This window comes from Leptonotus elevatus, chromosome 1 (genome assembly GCF_054856555.1).
Source record: "Leptonotus elevatus isolate MCC_2025b chromosome 1, RoL_Lele_1.0, whole genome shotgun sequence".
Classification (NCBI taxonomy): Eukaryota; Metazoa; Chordata; class Actinopteri; order Syngnathiformes; family Syngnathidae; genus Leptonotus; species Leptonotus elevatus.
In genome coordinates, this window is record NC_141239.1 from 53,491,920 (window position 1) to 53,511,219 (window position 19,300).

Here is a 19,300-nt window from a genome sequence, read left to right on the forward strand (position 1 = left end):
GGAGGCTGGTGTCTGCGGATCTCACGCGCCTTCGTCTGTCCTTCCTTCCTTTTCTCGGTCTCTCCTTTGGTCTCTTGAGGCCTCCCTGATTTTATGTTTTTTGGATTTGTTGGGGTCTGGATGTTTCTTGGGCTGGGGAGGAGTTCTGGTGGGGGGTGTCTGGTCGGTGCTGGATTTCACCTTCCTTGGTTTTCTTTGGTCCCCTCGGGTCTCCTGGTGTTCGGTTTAGGTGAACGGTATGAGATTTTTTCTAATAGGTTTTCTGGTGAGCTAACAAATACACGCACGCACGCACGCACGCACGCACGCACGCACATACACATACTCACCCACACACACACACACACAAAAAAAAATAAAAAATTAAAAAAATAAAAATAAAAGAGCAATGATGATGACATTTCCGAATGAACAATACTGAGCTCTTAAAGAAAAAAAAAGAAAAAAAACTGGTTTTAACAATCACAGCATTGGGACATCAAACATCAATTCAAAGTTTCCATATTTGCTTATTAACATTCAGAATTATTGGGGGGGGGGGGGGGGTCAAACAACAATTCGACATAAAAAACAAACAAACAACAATTTGACATGAAAGAAAACCCCCAAAACTAAACAATAAAGATAAGGAGAAATACCCTAAGGCACATAAAAATCCAATTGAGGTCAACTAAAGATAATTCACTAAGGATTTTAAATGTACAGTATATGTACTTTTCTTGTTTCTTGTCAACTTCAAGGAATTAATATACAAATCAAATTCCGCAAGAAATATATGAAAATTCGAGAGCGATTTGGAAATTCTTATTTTATGCAAATAAAATTTGCCAAATATGAGCATAAGATTGATTCCAAAGGCTAAAAGGTTATGAATATTATGAGATATTATATGTAATGGTCTGGGAAATGGAGCAGATAACGATGAATTGCTTACAGAAATTTTAGTCAACTGTTTTTTATAGTCGATGACCAATTAAACTGTTATTTTTTACAGTTGACTAATGCTTAAGAAACATGCACAAACAATTCAAAACAAAAAGTAAAAATAATATTTAACCAAAACATTTCATATGTTATTGGTGCATTATGAACTAAACCACGTCTCTTCTTGAGTAGGTTTGAGCTGGAGACCCACACAGCTTAAATAGCATAGCAGCAACATACATGATTTTCCTATACAGGTGCAGTGAGCAGAGGATATAGCTATAGACAGATGGCCCAGGGTTTGAGAGGAGCTAACACCACCAGTGGCCGACATCAATCGGACAGCGACCGGCAGCAGCAGCGGCGACAACAAATTGCCGACTCACTCACCGGTGTCTGCGGCGGCTCTGGTCAGTGGTTCGACGCCAGCGGTGAACATCACCAGTGGCTGACATCTGGCCCGGCTCCGGAGGTGGTGTGGTGTTAACCTGAAAAGGTGTGAATCCCTGGTTGTGTTTAAAGGGATGTATACAAACAAAGTACAACAACAATATTTAAATCAGGTATAAGTCAGTGCAAATAAAGAAAATAGAGTGCAATTAAACATGTATGTGTAAGCCTTTGTAAAATAAAATAACACAATTTGTCTTATTTACTCTTTTACGACAATGCAATTTGGTTGCAGCTGTCCTGACAACAAACTTAATGTTATTTAGCAGTGTAGATCAAGGTGTGTAGGTTTGTCACCTCTGATGTAAATATGTTCTTATTATCAGCGCATGGCAATTATTACCCCTTTGATGGCCCTGATGGAACTCTGGCCCACGCTTTTCCTCCATCTGCTGGCATTGGGGGAGATGCTCACTTCGACAAGGACGAAACCTTCGCCTTTCGTTCCAAATTTGGAGAGTTTTTGAAGGTTGGGTTAATAACAAAAATGCCCTGGTAATACAGTATATCAATGTCTATCAATACGTTTGCTTTTGTGCAGGTTCTGTTCTTTTCCTGGTGGCAGCTCATGAGTTTGGTCATTCATTGGGACTAACTCATTCTAATGATCCTGGTGCCCTCATGTACCCAGTATACTCATACACAAACCCTTCTAACTTCCTTCTGCCGCAAGATGATGTCAATGGCATCCAGTCTCTTTATGGTACGTGACTTCACCATAGTGTTAATTTTATCCACCATTTTTTGTCCAGTTTCAATCACATTCGTTATTTTTTAAACATAGTTAGTCAACCTCATACCGTTTTTATTTAGTAAATTTTTAGTTGACTATAAATCTAGCATTTTAGTCTTTATTTTAGTCCAAGAAAACATAATTTTATTCGTCTAGTTTTAGTCAACAAAAACTGTCAACGTTTTAGTCTAGTTTTAGTCAGGACAATCACCCTTGTATATTTTTTTTGTCAGCAGATTATGTTGAACATTTCGGATCTAAAACCATTTTCTTATCTTTTATCTTTTTTAATAAAAACAACTTCACACACAATTAGAGTATGTCAACAAGTGGCTACTATGGTTTAATGCTACGAGCTAGTATATTAGCCAGCATTAGTTAGCGGTAGGATTAACATTATTGTTGGAACTTTATAGCCGTTGGATTAATGTTACGTTACTATAATTTACTTAAAAAAGAAAAAAAATCACTGTAAATCTGCAGATTTTAATGGGGGGGGGGCACGGTTTGTCACCTGACAGATTAGCAGAGACAAGATTTTACAAAATCAAATCATTTTCATCTAATTTTTGTTCATGAACTTAAATGTCCATAAATTTTATTAACTCATTCAAACCCAAAAACTTGTAAATATGTTTTTTAATGCTTTGTCCTTCATTCCCAAAAATGTATTTAATGCAAGAGCATACAGAATGCTTTGATACAGCTTCTGACATGAAGTGGTGGCTTAAAGCAATGGTAGTTATTTAACAAAATGGCCAGCAGGTGGCAGCAGAGTATAAGAGATCAGCTAGGGCCATGTTGCAAAAAGCTTTTTTTAGTGTTTTCACCAGGACTGTGAGTATTGATGAAACTTTGCTATATTCTAATGCTAACTGCTGCAAAACGGAAACAGATACAAATACTTTTTTCCTGACGGAAGAAGAGACTCTAATCTTTATTTTGGTAGGTTCCATGTTTTTGTTGGAATAGAACACAATATTCTGTGGGCCTTGCAAAATCAGTCAAAATCCAGTAAAACAGAAGGGGGTTGCTTCAGTGAAAATGGCTACGAGAGAATGAGTTAGATGAAGTACATTTTCGTCTCGTCTTCATTAGTCGATGAAAATGCATACTGATTTAGTCCCAGTTATTGTTTATTAATGAGGCTTTTAGTCTAGTCTAGTCTAGTTTTAGTCCTGTGGAAAATGTGTGTTAACAAAATTATTTTTGTTTAGTTTTCATTGACGAAATTAACACTACTTCGCAAAAAGTCATGCATAGTCTGATATTTCTCAGAAAATCATCAAGTAACAATAGCACATATTTCATTCACAGGTCCCAATCCTGATACGGATCCTGGTACAAATCCTGATAAGCCTCAGCCCCCCACTACTCCTGATGCTTGTGACACAAACATGGTGTTGGACGCTGTAGCCACCCTGCGAGGAGATGCTCTTCTTTAAAGACAGGTAGGTATCGCAGGAATCGAAAACAATTCACCAAACTGAAAACACAACCTATTCTGTAGATAATTCGTGTATTGTGTGGTTTTAGGTTCTTTTGGCGAGTCTACCCTCAGAGCAGGACACCTCACCAAAGTTTTATCACAAACCTGTGGCCCAATGCCCCCAGTAAACTTGATGCTGCTTATGAAAGCCAACAGTCAGGAAATGTTTTTCTCTTTCAAGGTAAAGTATATGCCATTGTTCTAGTGGGAATGTACCATTTGATGTCCAGATGAAATGTGTTTGAAAGAGGAAGACAACACCAATTTTTGACAATAATATGTAGTCTAAATATGGTATTCTGATTAACTCAATTGCTCCATAAACGTAAAAAAAAAAGTTATATTTTAAACATTGCCATGGTCTCAAAAACATTTATATAAGATTTTTTTTTTTTAATGCAAGAGCATACAGAAGGCTTTGATGCAGCCTCTGACCTGAAGAGTTCGCCTAAAGCAATGGTAGTTATTACAGAAAACGGCCAACAGGTGGCAGCAGAGTATAAGAGATCAGCCAGGGCCATGTTGCAACAAGCTCTTTTCCCCAGTGTTTTACACAGGTTTGTGAATAATGATGACATTTAGAACTCAGCACCACTCCATTTCCTGTCTTTCATTGGACAAACTGATTAATCCAGGTGTGCCTGACCTCAGTAACCACGACGACAATGGCCAGATACACCTGGATTAATCAGTTTGTCCAATCATGAAAGACAGGAAATGAAGGAGTGGTATCCAGTTCAGAAAGTAGTGGATTTGTGCAAAAAAACTATTCTAATGCTAATTGCTGCAAAACGGAAACAGATACAAATATACTTTTTTTCCTGGTGAAAGAAGAAACTCTAATCTTTCATTTGGTAGGTTCCATGTTTTTATAGCAAAAGAACACAATAATCTGTGGGCCTTGCAATATCAGTCAAAATCCAGTAAAACAGCCGGGAGTGAAGGGCGTTGCTTCAGTGAAAATGGCTGTGAGTGAATGAGTTAATATTGATTAGTGGAATATGAGTTACGCAGCAAAATCCTGCAGTTTTTATCAATATCAGAAAGCGGCCATTTTACCACTTACTGTTGAGTGAAAATAACAAAGTTGTTCAGGTCTCAGGTAACAACCAATCACAGCTTAGCTTCAGTAACCAAGTGAGCTGTGATTGGCCGTTCCCTGAGAAACTGTGATGTCATCTTCAGTTGACAGCAAGTGGCAAAATGACCGCCCCGAGATGGATAAAAACGGCTGGATTTTGTTTCATAACTCATATTCCACAAATGTAATATTAATCAGAATGTCACGTTTTGACTAGTGAGGTCAAATATAACATATTACAGTCAAGAAATGTTTAAGATTGACTTCCTCTTAAATACAAAACATAATCTCTACCGTTCATATCCAATAAAAAGCTATTCTTGCCACAAGTCGTCAAGTTTGGTCTTTCCGTGGCTATGATCTTGTTCAGGGATATCCTAAGCCAATAACAACTTTTGGTCTGCCCAAAAATCTGATGATGTGGAATCAGGGAAGACGCTATTCTTTGTTGGCAAAACTGACACAATCAGGCCATTGATTGGTAGTAATTAGGTAACTGTTTACAAATCGGTCTAATTATTCTTTTTGTCCAAAGCTATGATGAAGTCAGTAAGAAAATGGACCAGGGATTCCCTAAACGTGTTGATGAGACATTTTCTGGCCTAAACGGGAAGGTGACAGCAGCTTTCCAGTACAAAGGTGAGTGAACACTCAATCAGTGTAAGCCTTTGTGTGTAACTCGTTTTTTAAATTAAACTGAGCCTGAGCACCGGAAAATGTTTCCGTGTGTTGGGAAATAACTACTTCTTGCCTTGCACTAACTTCTAGATCATCTTACTTTGTGAGAACAAACTGAGAATCAAAAGGAGTGTTTTATATCTTCTTTAACTATCCATGTCCATCCATCCATCTTCTTAACCGCTTTTCCTCAAAAGGGTCGCGGGGGTCGCTGGAGCCTATCCGAGCTGGCTTCGGGCAGTAGGCGGGGTACACCCTGAACTGGTTGCCAGCCAATCGCGTCTATCCATGCATATCCATGTTTAAAGATATTTTTCATAATAATATTTATTTTGATGTTTTGTAACTTTTGTTTTTTATTAAGTTAAAAAGTGGCACACAGAAGGTTGTATTGTTTTCATTGTACATGTATGCCACACTACAGTGACCACACATTTGAATGTACTATGTAAATGCAAACACTGTGACAACATAAGCAGAAGTAGAATACATACAATTCTAGTAATTCATTTATTCTCATCTCATTTTTAGCACATTATAATACATTGTGTGGAGTAAATGCAGTCCCCTTAAAGTGAAAAGATCTTTAACGCTACGTCTGTCTTTATCATTATCAATTTGGGTCCCTATTTGCTGATGCAGATAGAGGTTCATTGTTAGTGGCGGTCCCAATTTCTAATTAATAGATCATATGATCACAGTTTAATTTAGCATCCAAGCAGACAAACTTGCCAGATGTGTTTAGCCTATACAGTGCCTTGCAAAAGTATTAGCCCCCCTCACACAGGTTAAAGGATCTTTGTGCAGTTTGCAGTTTCATGTGCTTTGTGACTGTTCAGACTATAAAAGAGCCATCCACATTCAATCTGGAAGGACTAAACAAAAAATCGAATTTTGGGCTGCCAAGTCTGAACAAAGCCTAAGTAAACTCAAAGTTTGATTGATCTATAAGTAACCAGGCAGATTAACCAAATACAAGCTTGACCTTAGTGAACCAGACTGTAGGCATAGTCAACTTGCGAGATTGACATTGAGCCATCCTCCAGAATATATACATATATATATATATATATATATATATATATATATATATATATACATATATATATATATATATATATATATATATATATATATATACATATATATATATATATATATATATATATATATATATATATATACACACACACATATATATATATATTAGAGGTGTGCCCAAAAAAATCGATTCTCATAAGCATCGCGATTCTCGTTTAGTACGATTCAGAATCGATTTTAAATGTCCCAAAATCGATTTTATTTAAATTATTTCATACTGTCTTCCCTTAGTTTGTGTGTGCCTTTATTGGGAGCGTTGTTCATGTTGTACCCGATTTGGCCACTTAGGGGCAGTGTGGTTCCATGCGGTCTGATACACTGTTAAGTTGTTGCCACATTAGAGAGAAGGTAAAAATCACGATCAAGTTATTCCATTAAAAGTTAGGTTTTTTTGCAGCGTGGAGCCGTTCTTTTAAGTGATAAAAGTGCCGCGAGTAGCGCACTAGTTAGCATTTGAGAGTCAGACTAGAGTCGATCATTACGACTCCTTGAACATCTATAAATTGAAGCAAAAAATCAGTCAATCAAATAATTTTTAATCCAAAATTGTTTTTAATCGAAAATAGCATATCGCAAAATTGCGTATTACATATAGAGAAAGTGCGATATGGTATGATGAATGATCTCAGCAAATTAAGCCATTTTTGGATCACCTCACTCAATGCAGATCATTCCCATAGGGGGAGAAAAGAAAGAGGCGGGGGAGTCATCTTGTGCCATGCACCTTGACTGAACTAGGATTAATACAACGGACAATGTATACCGCTATTCAGTATCCTGTTAAGATATGTTTGTTTTTTTGGGGGGGGGGGGTTCATATGGGTTTGTTTTTTGTGTCCTTGTTATACTGAAGGGCCGCAATACAGTACTATCAAGAGGAAAATGAGGGCCACTAGACCCAAAACCAAAGAGCTGACAGCAAGCATAAATAAAGCCTGGGCTTCCAGGACCCCAAGCAATGCCACGGTGCATCGAGGCAGTGGTCAAGGCAAATGATATCCAACCAACTATTGAAGATTGACATATCATTTTGAAAATACTATCCAACCATCCATCTATGTTTCCCCATGCAAAATACTGGGAAGTATGCATAGTGATTTCTTCACATTATTCTAATTTTGTGAAATCCTGTTTTAGGGGATTTTATGAGCTGAAAGCCAAATAATGTAAAAGTAAACAAACAAATACCTGAATCTATAATTGATTGTGAAGTGAATTACGGAAATTATTAAACTTTTTGAGGATATTAAAATTATTTGACGAGCACCTGTATGTACACCTTGATACTTTTTTTTGTGTTAGGTAGAGTATATTTCTTTATAGTGGACTTAACTCTATGTCGTATAAACATTCAAACACCTATGAACCTATAAAGTTAGTTCTTATTTTAGATTAAGAAACGAGCGGGTTTAACAAAACCAGCTAGTTATTTAGGTCTTAACAAGTGCACCCGATCATTTAGAGAAGGAGCATCTGTAAAAAGAGCCTGTTCAGATTTTATCCTTGTTTTGAATTGGTTACTGAATATGGGTTTTATCTGAAGTAAGAACAAGCTGCCGCTCTATGAACCTAAATGGATCCTTCTCGCAGCCGGCTTGGAGAGTTCCCTTCAACTCCATGCTTTTAACCATGTTACAGCGGGTGGAAATAAAGGGGAGCTTTAACCCATTGAACGGAGAGTTGGCAGGGTAAGCGAGATCTGACAATACAAGGTACATTACAAATCTTCACAACTATTACATTTTTGAAAAACAGTGTGTGGTCTGAATCGGACATAGTAGTATTGAGGGGAATACTATAAAACATTTAATCTTGAAAAAAGTGGACCTCCCAGCACAAACTGAATAACTAGAAGGGTTCCTCTCGAGTGTGTGTTCTCATGTAATTGATTATACTATGTTTCTCAGTGAATTTCTGACCACAGGCTGAGCAAATAAAAGTCTCTCTCCTGTGTGTGTTCTCATGTGCCTGACCATATCTTGTGTTCAAGAGAATTTCCTACCACAAACTGAGCAACTAAATGGTTTCTCTCCTGTGTTGTGTTCTCATGTGACTGATCATAACATGCTTTCGATTAAATTTCTTACCACAAGCTGAGCAACTAAAGGGTTTCTCTCCTGTGTGTGTCAACATGTGCCTAAGCACATCTTGCTTTAGAGAAAATGTCTTACCACAAAATGTGCAACTAAAGGGTTTTTCTCCTGTGTGTGTTCTCATGTGTATGTCCAGAGTCGACTTTCTGGAACATTTCTTACCACAAGCTGAGCAACGAAAGGGTTTCTCTCCTGTGTGTGTTAACATGTGCCTAACCATAACTTGCTTTAGAGAAAATTTCTTACCACAAAATGAGCAACTAAAGGGTTTTTCTCCTGTGTGTATTTTCATGTGTGTGGCCAGTGTCGACTTTCTAGACAATTTCTTACCACAAACTGAGCAACTAAAGGGTTTCTCTTCTGTGTGTGTTCTCATGTGCCTAACCATGTCTTGCTTTCCAGAAAATTTATTAACACAAACTGAGCATCTAAAGGGTTTTTGTCCTGTGTGTGTTCTCATATGTTCATGCAATTTTGATTTGTTTGTCCAACTTTTATCACACACTGAGCATGGAAAACCTTTTTTCCACATTTGTGTCATGTTCTTGTTGCAGATTTTCTCCTTTTCAGAGCAATCCAACTGCTTGTTGTCACCTTCACGGTCTGTGTCGCTCCTCAAATGTTCTTCCATGTCATCACTGTCAGACAGTGGAGCGAAAAGGCCGTCTGGTGGTGGTCCTCCACAGTGGTCTCCACTTGGGCTGTCATGATGAAGCTGTGACCACTCGAGTGGTTTGTCTTGGTCGTCTTCACTCTCCACAGAAACACCAGTCAGTACAAATGTGCCCACTTCGGCCTCTTCCTCTTCCACATGGGGGAACTGCAGAGCTGTAGCTTCCACTTTAACATGGATGGGCTGTGGATCCTTTTGCCCCAAAATGGAGCTTCCCCCCTGCGGCTCAGGGGGAAGTTCTTGACAACCAAACAGCTGCTGGATGCCTGCAGGACACAAGTCAATTTTGTTATGATACTTACTGCCATGCATTCAAAAATATTTTCAAAAAAAAAAAAAAAACATTGTGTGATGGAGTAATCATCTTTCAGAGTGGACATATTGGTGGATCCATTCAGACAGTTTGCTCATTAGCTAATAAGTTACTTGAGCCGCAAAGAACTCTGGACCATAAACATTTTTGGGGATAAAGACCATTCCATACATTTGTAAAAAACATACTGGATGAAAGTGAATGGAGTGAGGCAGGGAAGTTTAGTGCTTCAGCTAAGTATCACCTCAACTTTGGTATCTTTGGGAACATTTGGCGATGGTGGATCAAAGTATTCAGTTAACTCTTTGACTGCCAAGCATTTTCAGAAAAGAGGATATGTGGGTGCCAGCTGATTTAAGCATTTTGACTGATCTTTCAAGGTCCACAGAAAATTTTGTGTTTGGACTATGGAAACACAGATACTACCAAATGAAAGATTGAACTCTCATCTTTCATCAGAATAAAAAAGTCAGTTTCTACCTTATTCCGTTTTTCAGTAATCAACAATAGAAAATAGGTTAGTTTCACCCAAATGCTCTGTTTTGGACCAAAATACGGAGAAATCAAGCTTTTTGTGAAACGATATTATTTCATGCACTCTCGTGAATTTGACACCTTTTTTTTTCCATGAATGATGCCACAAACACCTAAACAGTGCTTTACTTCTGTAAAACACTACCACCAACAATGAAAAAGTGTTTTTTGATAGCAAAATACGTTTATTTACATTCAACAGTGTAACAATTTGACAAACTATTTACAAATGTGTGCAACTGTGGTACTATTTACAATTGTGTGGATGTTTCAACTTCACAGTTTTTCTTTTTGTAAGGTATATTGTGTAAAACTCAACCTGCGTGCAAGGGGACGCAGCAGGATTTGCACCACAGATTAGTTTTACTGCGATTGCCTCTTCGCGTGCACTTTCTTGCCGGCCTTTTTTTCCGGGGAGTAGCAGGTATATACTGCAGTGTGTGTTTGGCCGTCTTGTCATCAAGTCTACTCTCAGGATCATGATACGGTGACCTGGTGTTACGTCTGGCTTCCTCATGTCCTTCAGTTCCTATACCGGGTGGTAAAAGATGTTCTGATCCATCTTATCCACTCCATTCATGGTGGCATCGTAGTCCAGAACCAGTGTCTTCTCCGTGATCAGACTGTACCCACTCCTCCGATGAATATGCATTGTGACTCGGGGTACTCTTCGTCGTCCGATTGAACGTCCACCTGTGCAGAAGTGCTCGTTTTCCGCCGTTAGCATCGCTAGCCGGTGAGGCTTTAGGACGCGATCGAAGCCGCCGCGTCAACGCTTCCAACTTCGGCGTCAACCTCGGAGTCACCATCATGATCATCAATGTGCTCTTTGGCATTGGTCGATGCTTTTCGTCTTTGAAAAAAATGCTCAAGCGTGAGCTGCTTGCAACTGGTCGCCATTTTCTCCCCTCTACACTCTAGCTCCGCCTCACGTCTTCTACTGACTCCTACCCGATCTTGTCCAAAGAGAGTCATCGCTGCCATCTAGTGCCTAAAAATAGTCATTATACTAACTCGACCTGCTTGATACTTTCAGCACAGCTTACCAAGGCTTTCCTCCACCCGTTTCCAAAAAAACCCATAGTGAACGTCTTTTAACGTCTTTGGCGGCAATCATTTGGATTTTACTAAACGTTATTAAACGTTTTTTGGTGGTCAAAGAGTTAAGAAAACAAAATGTGGACTCACAGCCAGACTCTGACACGGCGGCAGCATAAGCACCGAGCTGTTTGACATTGAGACTTAAGCCAAGTTCACGCTGCAAGATTTAAAAATTGCTGGCCGGCTTCCAAACTGAGTGAGACGCCACACGTGACGAGAAACAAAAAAAAAAATCACGGGAGTAACAGTTTTTAATGTACCGGTTGTGGTGTGCAGCCACACAGCACAATCAATACATCAAACATGAGCCAATTTCATTCATGAATGTTTCCAGGTTAGACTGGAAATCTTGCAAAACCTCTCGGGATTAAACGTGACTTCAGAGTAAACAAACATTGAGGACCAGTCCTTCCTGGTTTGATTTTAGCAGAAAAAAAGCGACAAAAAGAAAATGCGCTGTTTAAAGTGTAAACAGCTCAAACACGGACTTTCTGTTTCGCCATGACAGTTGTGATTTTGGATTCCCCAACATCTTCCTCACCGCCTCACTTTCTGACTGGCTGCACGTCACCGTCAACCGGCAGCGTGCTTGTTTGTCCTCGGGGCACATCACACATGGTGCCAAGTCGGGCCAAAACAATCCAACATGTTGAATATCCCTGATTTGAGATCGAAGCGGCCCAAACAACCTTCTGAGCGGCAGAGATCAGTCTGAACACACCTGTAGCGATTATTGGTTCGTGACGAATTAATAATTTGAATGGCGCTTAGTGAAGTTGTAATTCCCACATTCGCCGCGAGGGGCACCACATTTGCTTTTACTTACAATTTGGAGAAAAACAAACGAATAAAAATCCAAATCCTCATTTACTTACTCATAATCTCAAGTCACTACACGTAAATGTTCATGGTTCTTTCATGGTTCGCCCTCGAGTCCACGGATCCCCAGGCGCTCCATCTCCACACTCTTGGCTCCCACCAATTACACTTCTTGTCAGGGGACAGTATTATCAGGCACATCCGTTCTTTTAAAACTATTACTTGTGACTCTGGAGCCAAAATTATGACCATAGTAAACATTCTCCCTGATTTACTAGATTCCCTTCCACCATCCACATCCCAGCTCATCGTTCACGTAGGAACGAACGAGACAACGCAACGACAGTCTGAGCAAACCAAGAAAGACTTTCATGCGCATTGCTTAAAACGTGTGGGTTGTCAGTCTGGATAAGCGCCATGCTACCGACACCATCTCGTGGCATTGAGCGTTTTAGCCGTCTATCAAGCCTGAATACATGGCTTCAATGCATCTGTAGTCATTTAGATATTGATTTTATTGATAATTTTAACCTATTTTGGAATCGCCGCTCTTTTTACCAACCAGATAGTGTTCATCTAAACTCTCTGGGCAGCTCCATACTAGCTGCTAACATCCAGTATGCCGTCATCAATTCCATTCCAAGCTGACAACCGTTTACAAATCATTCAGCACCTGTTCCGGCTACTTCTTCCAACCCCAACTACTTCAATAATAATCTCACTACTTTCATCTACAGGCCACTATCTGCAATACACCTTCTCTCCCAGCACACACATTATAATATACCTGTTTTAACGACTACTAGCACTAGAGTGCATTAAAAACAACAAAAACCTAGGAATACCATCCCAAAAAATCTCCGGTCTTTGCGACATCATAAATCTGAACACTGAGAAAGACAGAAAGGCACCTACTACCCTTAACATGGCACTTCTAAATGTACGCTCGCTCTTAAATAAGATTTTATTGTTAATGATTTAATTTTAGACGACAAACTTGTCTATTTTTAACTGAAACCTGGCTCGGCGCAGATGCACAAACAGTTCTCAAGGAGGCCTCTCCACCAAATTTGAGTTTTTCTTATTCTGTGCGGGATGGTAAGAGGGGAGGTGGCACAGTATCAATAACAACAAATACTCTGATGGTGAAACCCACTTCACTTGGCAACTACTCCTCATTTGAATATCATGCCATAGTTTTTAATAACCCCCCAATTCTATGTGTGACACTATACAGACCTCCCAAACAGTATTCTTGTTTTATTACAGAATTTATAGCATTCATTCATAACAAATATGATAGGATTCTTTTAACGGGTGATTTTTAATTTACGTGTGGACAGTATTTTAGGATCAGTCCCAAAGGATTTTTTAAATATTCTTAATATTTTAGGTTTTACCCAACACGTCGGGCAGCCAACCCACAATATGGGGTGCACCCTGGACCTTGTCATCACTTCCGGGCTTCCGGCGTGTGCGTCCCGTGTTGTGGAACTGGCTGTTCCTGACCACCACTGCGTGCTTTTTAATATCACTGGTTATTTTTACAAGAGGCCTCGGTGAGAACTGGGACAAAATGCTATCTCACCTCCGAAGTGACTGCAAACGTCACTGTTTTAAACCAATGGTCTGCACCTATTTCACCCACCCCCTGTGGTTTCTTGGTCAAAGATTTTAACTACAGACAGGCAAGTCTGGACCTAGTCACACTACAGAAGAAGAAAAAAGATATCTGTTCAAACAAACCGCCAATAAATGACAGCTCAAGTGAGGAAATTAAAAAGGAGTTGCAGAGCATTGGAGCGTTTATGGAGGAAAAATAAGAAGGAAAACTATATTATTCCGCGACCCACAAAAACTTTACAATCATGCTGTGAGAAAGTTTAGAAATATTTACTTCTACAATCTAATAAACCACAAGAATAACAAAAAATATATATATTTTCCAGTATTAATCAACTGTTTAACCCTGATCTTAGCAGCTTCCCGTTAACCCCTACATGCTCTTTGTGAGGATTTCGCAGTTCACTTCAGAGGAAAGATCGATAATACTCAATTTTAACTGAGGAAATACTGGACTGTTTTGCAGTGATTAACACTGAGATGCTTGATAAGGTTTTCTTTACCCTGAGGCCCACCACATGTCTTTTTGACCCGATCCCAACACCTCCTTTTAAAACACTCTATGGACTGTTTCGAGAAGAGCTTTTAAACATTCTGAACCGTTCTCTTCAGACGGGCACCTAGTGGGCTGGGCGGCAGCAAAGGGCGGGGACCTTGGCGGTCTGATCCCCGGCTACAGAAGCTAGCTCTTGGGACATGGAATGTCAACTCTCTGGTAGGGAAGGAGCCAGAGCTGGTGTGTGAGGTAGAGAAATTCCGACTTGATATAGTCTGACTCTCCACCACACACGGCTTGAAATCTGGTACCAATCCTTTCTCGAGGGCTTGGACTCTCTTCCACTCTGGAGTTGCCCACGGTAAGAGGCGCAGAGCAGGTGTAGGCATACCGATTGCCCCCCGGCTTGGCGCCTGTATGTTGGGGTTCACCTCGGTAGACGAAAGGGTAGCCTCCCTCCGCCTTCGGGTGGGGGGGACGGGTCCTGACTGTTGTTTGTGCTTATGCACCAAATAGCAGTTCAGAGTGCCCACCCTTTTTGATAGCGTTTTTGTTGCTAGGTTGCCCTGTGCTGAGCCTTAGGGGCCTTAGATCATCTGTTTTGCTTTTGTTTTGAATGTTTGATTATGCACTTTTTTCCAGGAGTTGTCTTCTTTTTGGAGCATTTTGATGGTCTGACGTCACCTTCACGGTCTGAGTTGCTCCTCAAAGACTCGTTTTTTTCTATGTCGTTGCTTTGTGAAAGTGGAGCTCCGGGGTCTTCTGGCACTGGTTCTCCACGCTGGTCTCCACTGGGACTGTGATGAGGAAGCTTGGCTGGTTCCTCTTTATACTCCTGCACAGATTCGCCTGCCAGTGGCATCATAATTGCACTGTCCTCCTCTTCCTTTTGAGTGCGCAGTGGATGCTCTTGCAGCTGAGTGTGATATGCCTGATGAGCAATCAGCCTCTGGACATCTACAGAATGCGAGCAAAATGAAAATGTCTGCTCACATGGACCAAATATGATATGTGGTATGAAGTCGGACTGGTCAAAATTATGTTTTTCAAACAGAAATGCTGTCACGTTTAACTGTATTAGTCGCCAACATCAGCGGTCCAGAGGTGGGACTAAGTTAGATTTGTGCTCCACATGTCAGCTCATTTATCAGTAATATAGTGAAAATGAGTGGGATGAATATTTATTTTGTAAGACAATTTATCGTGCTCCTTTTAAAAAATGTTAGTCTGGAGCTCTGAGATGGCTGATTCTTCCGATAAATTGTTTTTTTGTTCTGGTTCATCGCAACACATTTTGACCTCCAGCAAACCTTCCATCACAATGTCCTTTAATTATATAAATAAAGGATTATCTTAACTTCTAATCATTTTACTGAATAATTTCATTGCAGGGAGATGATGGCATATTTTCATGCAGTAAATACAAATCACATAGAGCACATGGAGTTATTTCGAATAACTACATTAATGTAATAATAAACGTAGATAAATAAATGTTTATAATCTTGTAAATTGTGTTTTGCACTAGTGAGTGCTCACATTTCAGTCTGACGAGATTTGCACAATGTTATCCATCCATTTTCTTAACCGCTTGTCCTCACAAGAGTCGCGCGGGGCGCTGGAGCCTATCCCAGCTGGCTTCGGGCAGTAGGCGGGGTACACCCTGAACTGGTTGCCAGCCAATCGCAGGGCACACAGAGACAAACAACCATCCACACTCACAATCACACCAATGGACAATTTGGAGTGTTCAATTAACCTGCCATGCATGTCTTTGGAATGTGGGAGGAAACCGGAGTACCCGGAGAAAACCCACGCAAGCACGGGGAGAACATGCAAACTCCACCCAGGAAGGCCGGACTCGATCTCACGTCCTCTGCACTGGGAGGCGGACGTGCTAACCAGTTAACCACCCACAATGTTATTCTTAGCACAATTCAATTTACTTTTATTGTACAATGTTATCCTTTGCACAATAAAAGTTATCGTAGTTGTGTTTTATTTACTTTAATAAATGTTGCTTCTGTAATGGAGTATATAACAAACCTATTCAGAAAGTATTCATTTATTAAATTATCACTAATTAAAAATAATTTTACATTGTAATATGTGCCATTACTGTGAAGGGATGCAATTGATATCCTGATATGAATTTTGGACCATATCGTCCAGCCCTAACTCACACTCAATACGTGAGTGATGACTGCTCTAATTTAAGAGAGAAGTCACCATGGTATATAAAAGCAGTTATACAGCAGAAGAGGCACGACATTTGCTTCAAAGGGCAAAATTCACAAGGCTGAGTCAGAGGATGACTGAGAAAGCGAGTCCAAGCAAGAGCAGCCTCCCCTTGTCAAAAAAGAACAGTGTTGCCCTCTACACTGGAAGGGGCGACACAGTTCAAGGTATTATCACCCTATAGCAAAAATACTGGCTTCTAGATGTGGGAGTCATCACATTTTTGTCTGTACAGGGCAGATAGTTGATAGAGCCGGGGGCTAGCAGGCTCTATCTGAAGCTCCAATACCTCCAACAAGGACGTTTCTTTGTGGACACGGGAGAGGAGCTACATTAGATAATTTACATTAAAAGATAACTCAGAACATAATTTTAATAAATTAAATACAGAGGAGCGGCCCCTGTTCATTTCAGTAGCTTAAGGATTTTGGATTAGGATTTTACATCACATCAACAGTGCGCTGCGCTAAAGTCTCCCCCACACCGTAACTTTCGGTGTATTGCTACATCGACGGGAAGAGCTGCATGCATAGTTCATTAGCGTATTTTTTTTTATACCCGTATTAGCTAATAAACGTCTGTACATTTTAAGTGGAAGTTTAGTGAACAGACCTTCCATGCGTATGACAACTTGAGTCTTGCAAACAGCTTCCACTTGTTGTCGATGTCGCTCGGTCTCCTCTTTCGCTCGACAAAGTTGCTCCTCGTACGACGCTATCGCCGTTTCAAACAGTCCGAAGATTTCGTCGGCGGCCGCAATCAGTCGCTCCCTTACCAAATCTTTCAACATTTTGATGTTGTAGGTGTCTGGGTGAACGCTTTGACATGAACACAAGCTGAACCTCTCAATGCTGTTAACCGGAAGTTATGTGGGCTGTTAACCGGAAATATATTTTAAAAATAATAATTTTTAAAAACCCGTTGGTTTTTCTGTTACAACACGTCTGAATTAACCCTTAATCTTTCAACAACTAACTCGTTCTTAAATCTCATTTATTAAATTAATATGTACGAAATTCACGAAAATTGCAGCCCAGTCAACAACAACAAAAATCACGAAAAAGGTATGAAGTAGTTGTTGCCATACGGACCACAATGACAAGAGCGCCAATATGCAAGACGTAACCAGACGCGTAAAACGTCAGACCGGCATTTAACCTCGGTCATGGCAGACGTTTTAACGCATATGTTCACTAACTTTATGTCACAGACGAACTCAACAAAGGACCTCAGTGTTACTCCTCCAGGACCGGCACAATGCAGCTTCCTAAAAATTAAAGAGCAAAATCTCGGACGCTCCGTATTCGTAGCGGCTGTCAACAGCTTTTCAACAAGAAGTGCAGATTGACTTGTGTAAAAATAAATACTAAAAGTAGAAGTACTGATTAAATCCCTGTCCTTAAGATGAAAAAATAAAAAGATGAAACTCCCAAATTAATTTTGAAAAAAAAAAGTCCAACAAAAACAAAGAAGGTAAAAGGTTTTAAGGACTACCTGGTTTTGGCTTAAATTAAAAAAAACATTTTTTTCCCAGGTTTGCAGTGGTGCAGAATTGCACTGCATTATACTAAGAGCTGTGTCTAATATTTTGACTCCCTTATACAGTAGAGGTAAGTCTACACAGCTCTGTTCAAATGACAGGTTTTTGTGACAATAATTAATTTTGTTTTTATTTATGGTCAAAAGATTAATGACCTTGAAATTCCTTGTCAGGTTTTGGACTATGCTAATTACATTCAGTCTTTTATTTTATTTGTAAGAAAATCAATTTCTGCTATGCGAGGACAATGGAGTTGCACCAGCAAGTGGCAGGCCTTCGTGAGTCCACCAACACGTTTCCCATCCCTCCAAAACTGATAATCGTGGACAAACTGCAAGACTTTCTATGTACCTGCAGGTGACATCCCCATGGGGTGTCACCCCGGAGAGCAGTCCTGCACAGGCTGAACACGCACACCTCTCGGGGTTGTTGCGCGACACGGCGACTTTTTTCACGGGCCTCCTTGAGGAACAGACATCAAGCCCCGATGTTTCACAGAGGCTGGTGGAAAGTTACCAGCCAACACCTCTTTGCAAGAGCAAATTTTGTGACAAAAATATTCAAATTAAACTTTGATAAAAAAAGATGTTGAGTTTATCTGAAATCCTTGAGGTCCTTGAGTGAATCACAATATCAATCTGGCTGTTGCCAGGTCACAAAGACCTTAAAGCACAAAGGCTTAAGTGATTAATTAAACGAGTAAGCCGTGGCTGCAGAGTGCAGTTCAAGGCGTGGATCATAGTGGCGTGGACCTAAATGTTTGACTCCACCCACATGGATTGCCAACCTCCCAGTGCTTTGTTGTTTTGTTTTTTGTTAAACTATTTCCTTAGTGGCTTTAATGTGCCATCTGAAGGCGGCGCTTATTGTTTTAACACTTTATTAAAACATCAAATATTTCACACTGACCGAAACACAAAAACTAACCTCAACTATTGAGGGAGTGCTCACTCTTCTGGGGACACCTTTTCCACCTGCTGCCCTCGGGGAGAAGGTACACAGGTCCATACAGGCCGCTGTGAGGCTACTTAATCTGCTGTATGGATGCTCCAAACGAAGTTTCGTTGTTGCTTTGTGACAATGACAATAAATATTCTGAATCTGAATCTGCACCCATCCCACTCATTTCTATGTGGAGAACATCTTCTGATCACAACTTTTGAACCCAATGGCATAGACACTTGGAACAAGCGTCAAGTCCACCATTTTCAGAGCTCCTGAACACGCTGGATGTGTTTCCGTGGCTGGATGACTCTGTTCACCAAGAATGGACGCCAAAATGTTTCGACAACTTCTATTAAGCGGTTTAGTTAGCTCTACCCCAACTGACTGAAGGTTGTATGTAATTTTCAGAGGTGGGCATTTCGTAAATATTGATGGAAGGTCCGTCAACCAACACCCATTTTGTTGACGA

At 40.2% G+C, this 19,300-nt stretch overlaps 2 protein-coding genes across 2 annotated transcripts; one reads left to right on the forward strand and one right to left on the reverse strand.

Annotated features, from left to right (window-relative positions):
• Positions 1-1,213: 1,213 nt before the first annotated feature.
• On the forward strand, positions 1,214-8,148 carry LOC147184630 (collagenase 3-like). Its single transcript, XM_086084837.1, is given in 10 exon segments — positions 1,214-1,355; positions 1,701-1,817; positions 1,916-2,077; positions 3,425-3,539; positions 3,541-3,558; positions 3,644-3,777; positions 5,016-5,090; positions 5,093-5,147; positions 5,213-5,316; positions 8,000-8,148. Coding segments are annotated over 10 exon segments (1,071 nt in total).
• Positions 6,505-17,200, reverse strand: LOC147184631 (uncharacterized). Its single transcript, XM_086069792.1, has 3 exons — positions 16,959-17,200; positions 14,793-15,065; positions 6,505-9,488 (listed from the first exon to the last, which is right to left on the reverse strand). Exons 1-3 carry the CDS (start codon positions 17,134-17,136, stop codon positions 8,473-8,475), a joined length of 1,467 nt encoding a protein of 488 aa, XP_085925918.1. The 5' UTR covers positions 17,137-17,200; the 3' UTR covers positions 6,505-8,472.
• Between the last annotated feature and the right edge of the window lie 2,100 nt (positions 17,201-19,300).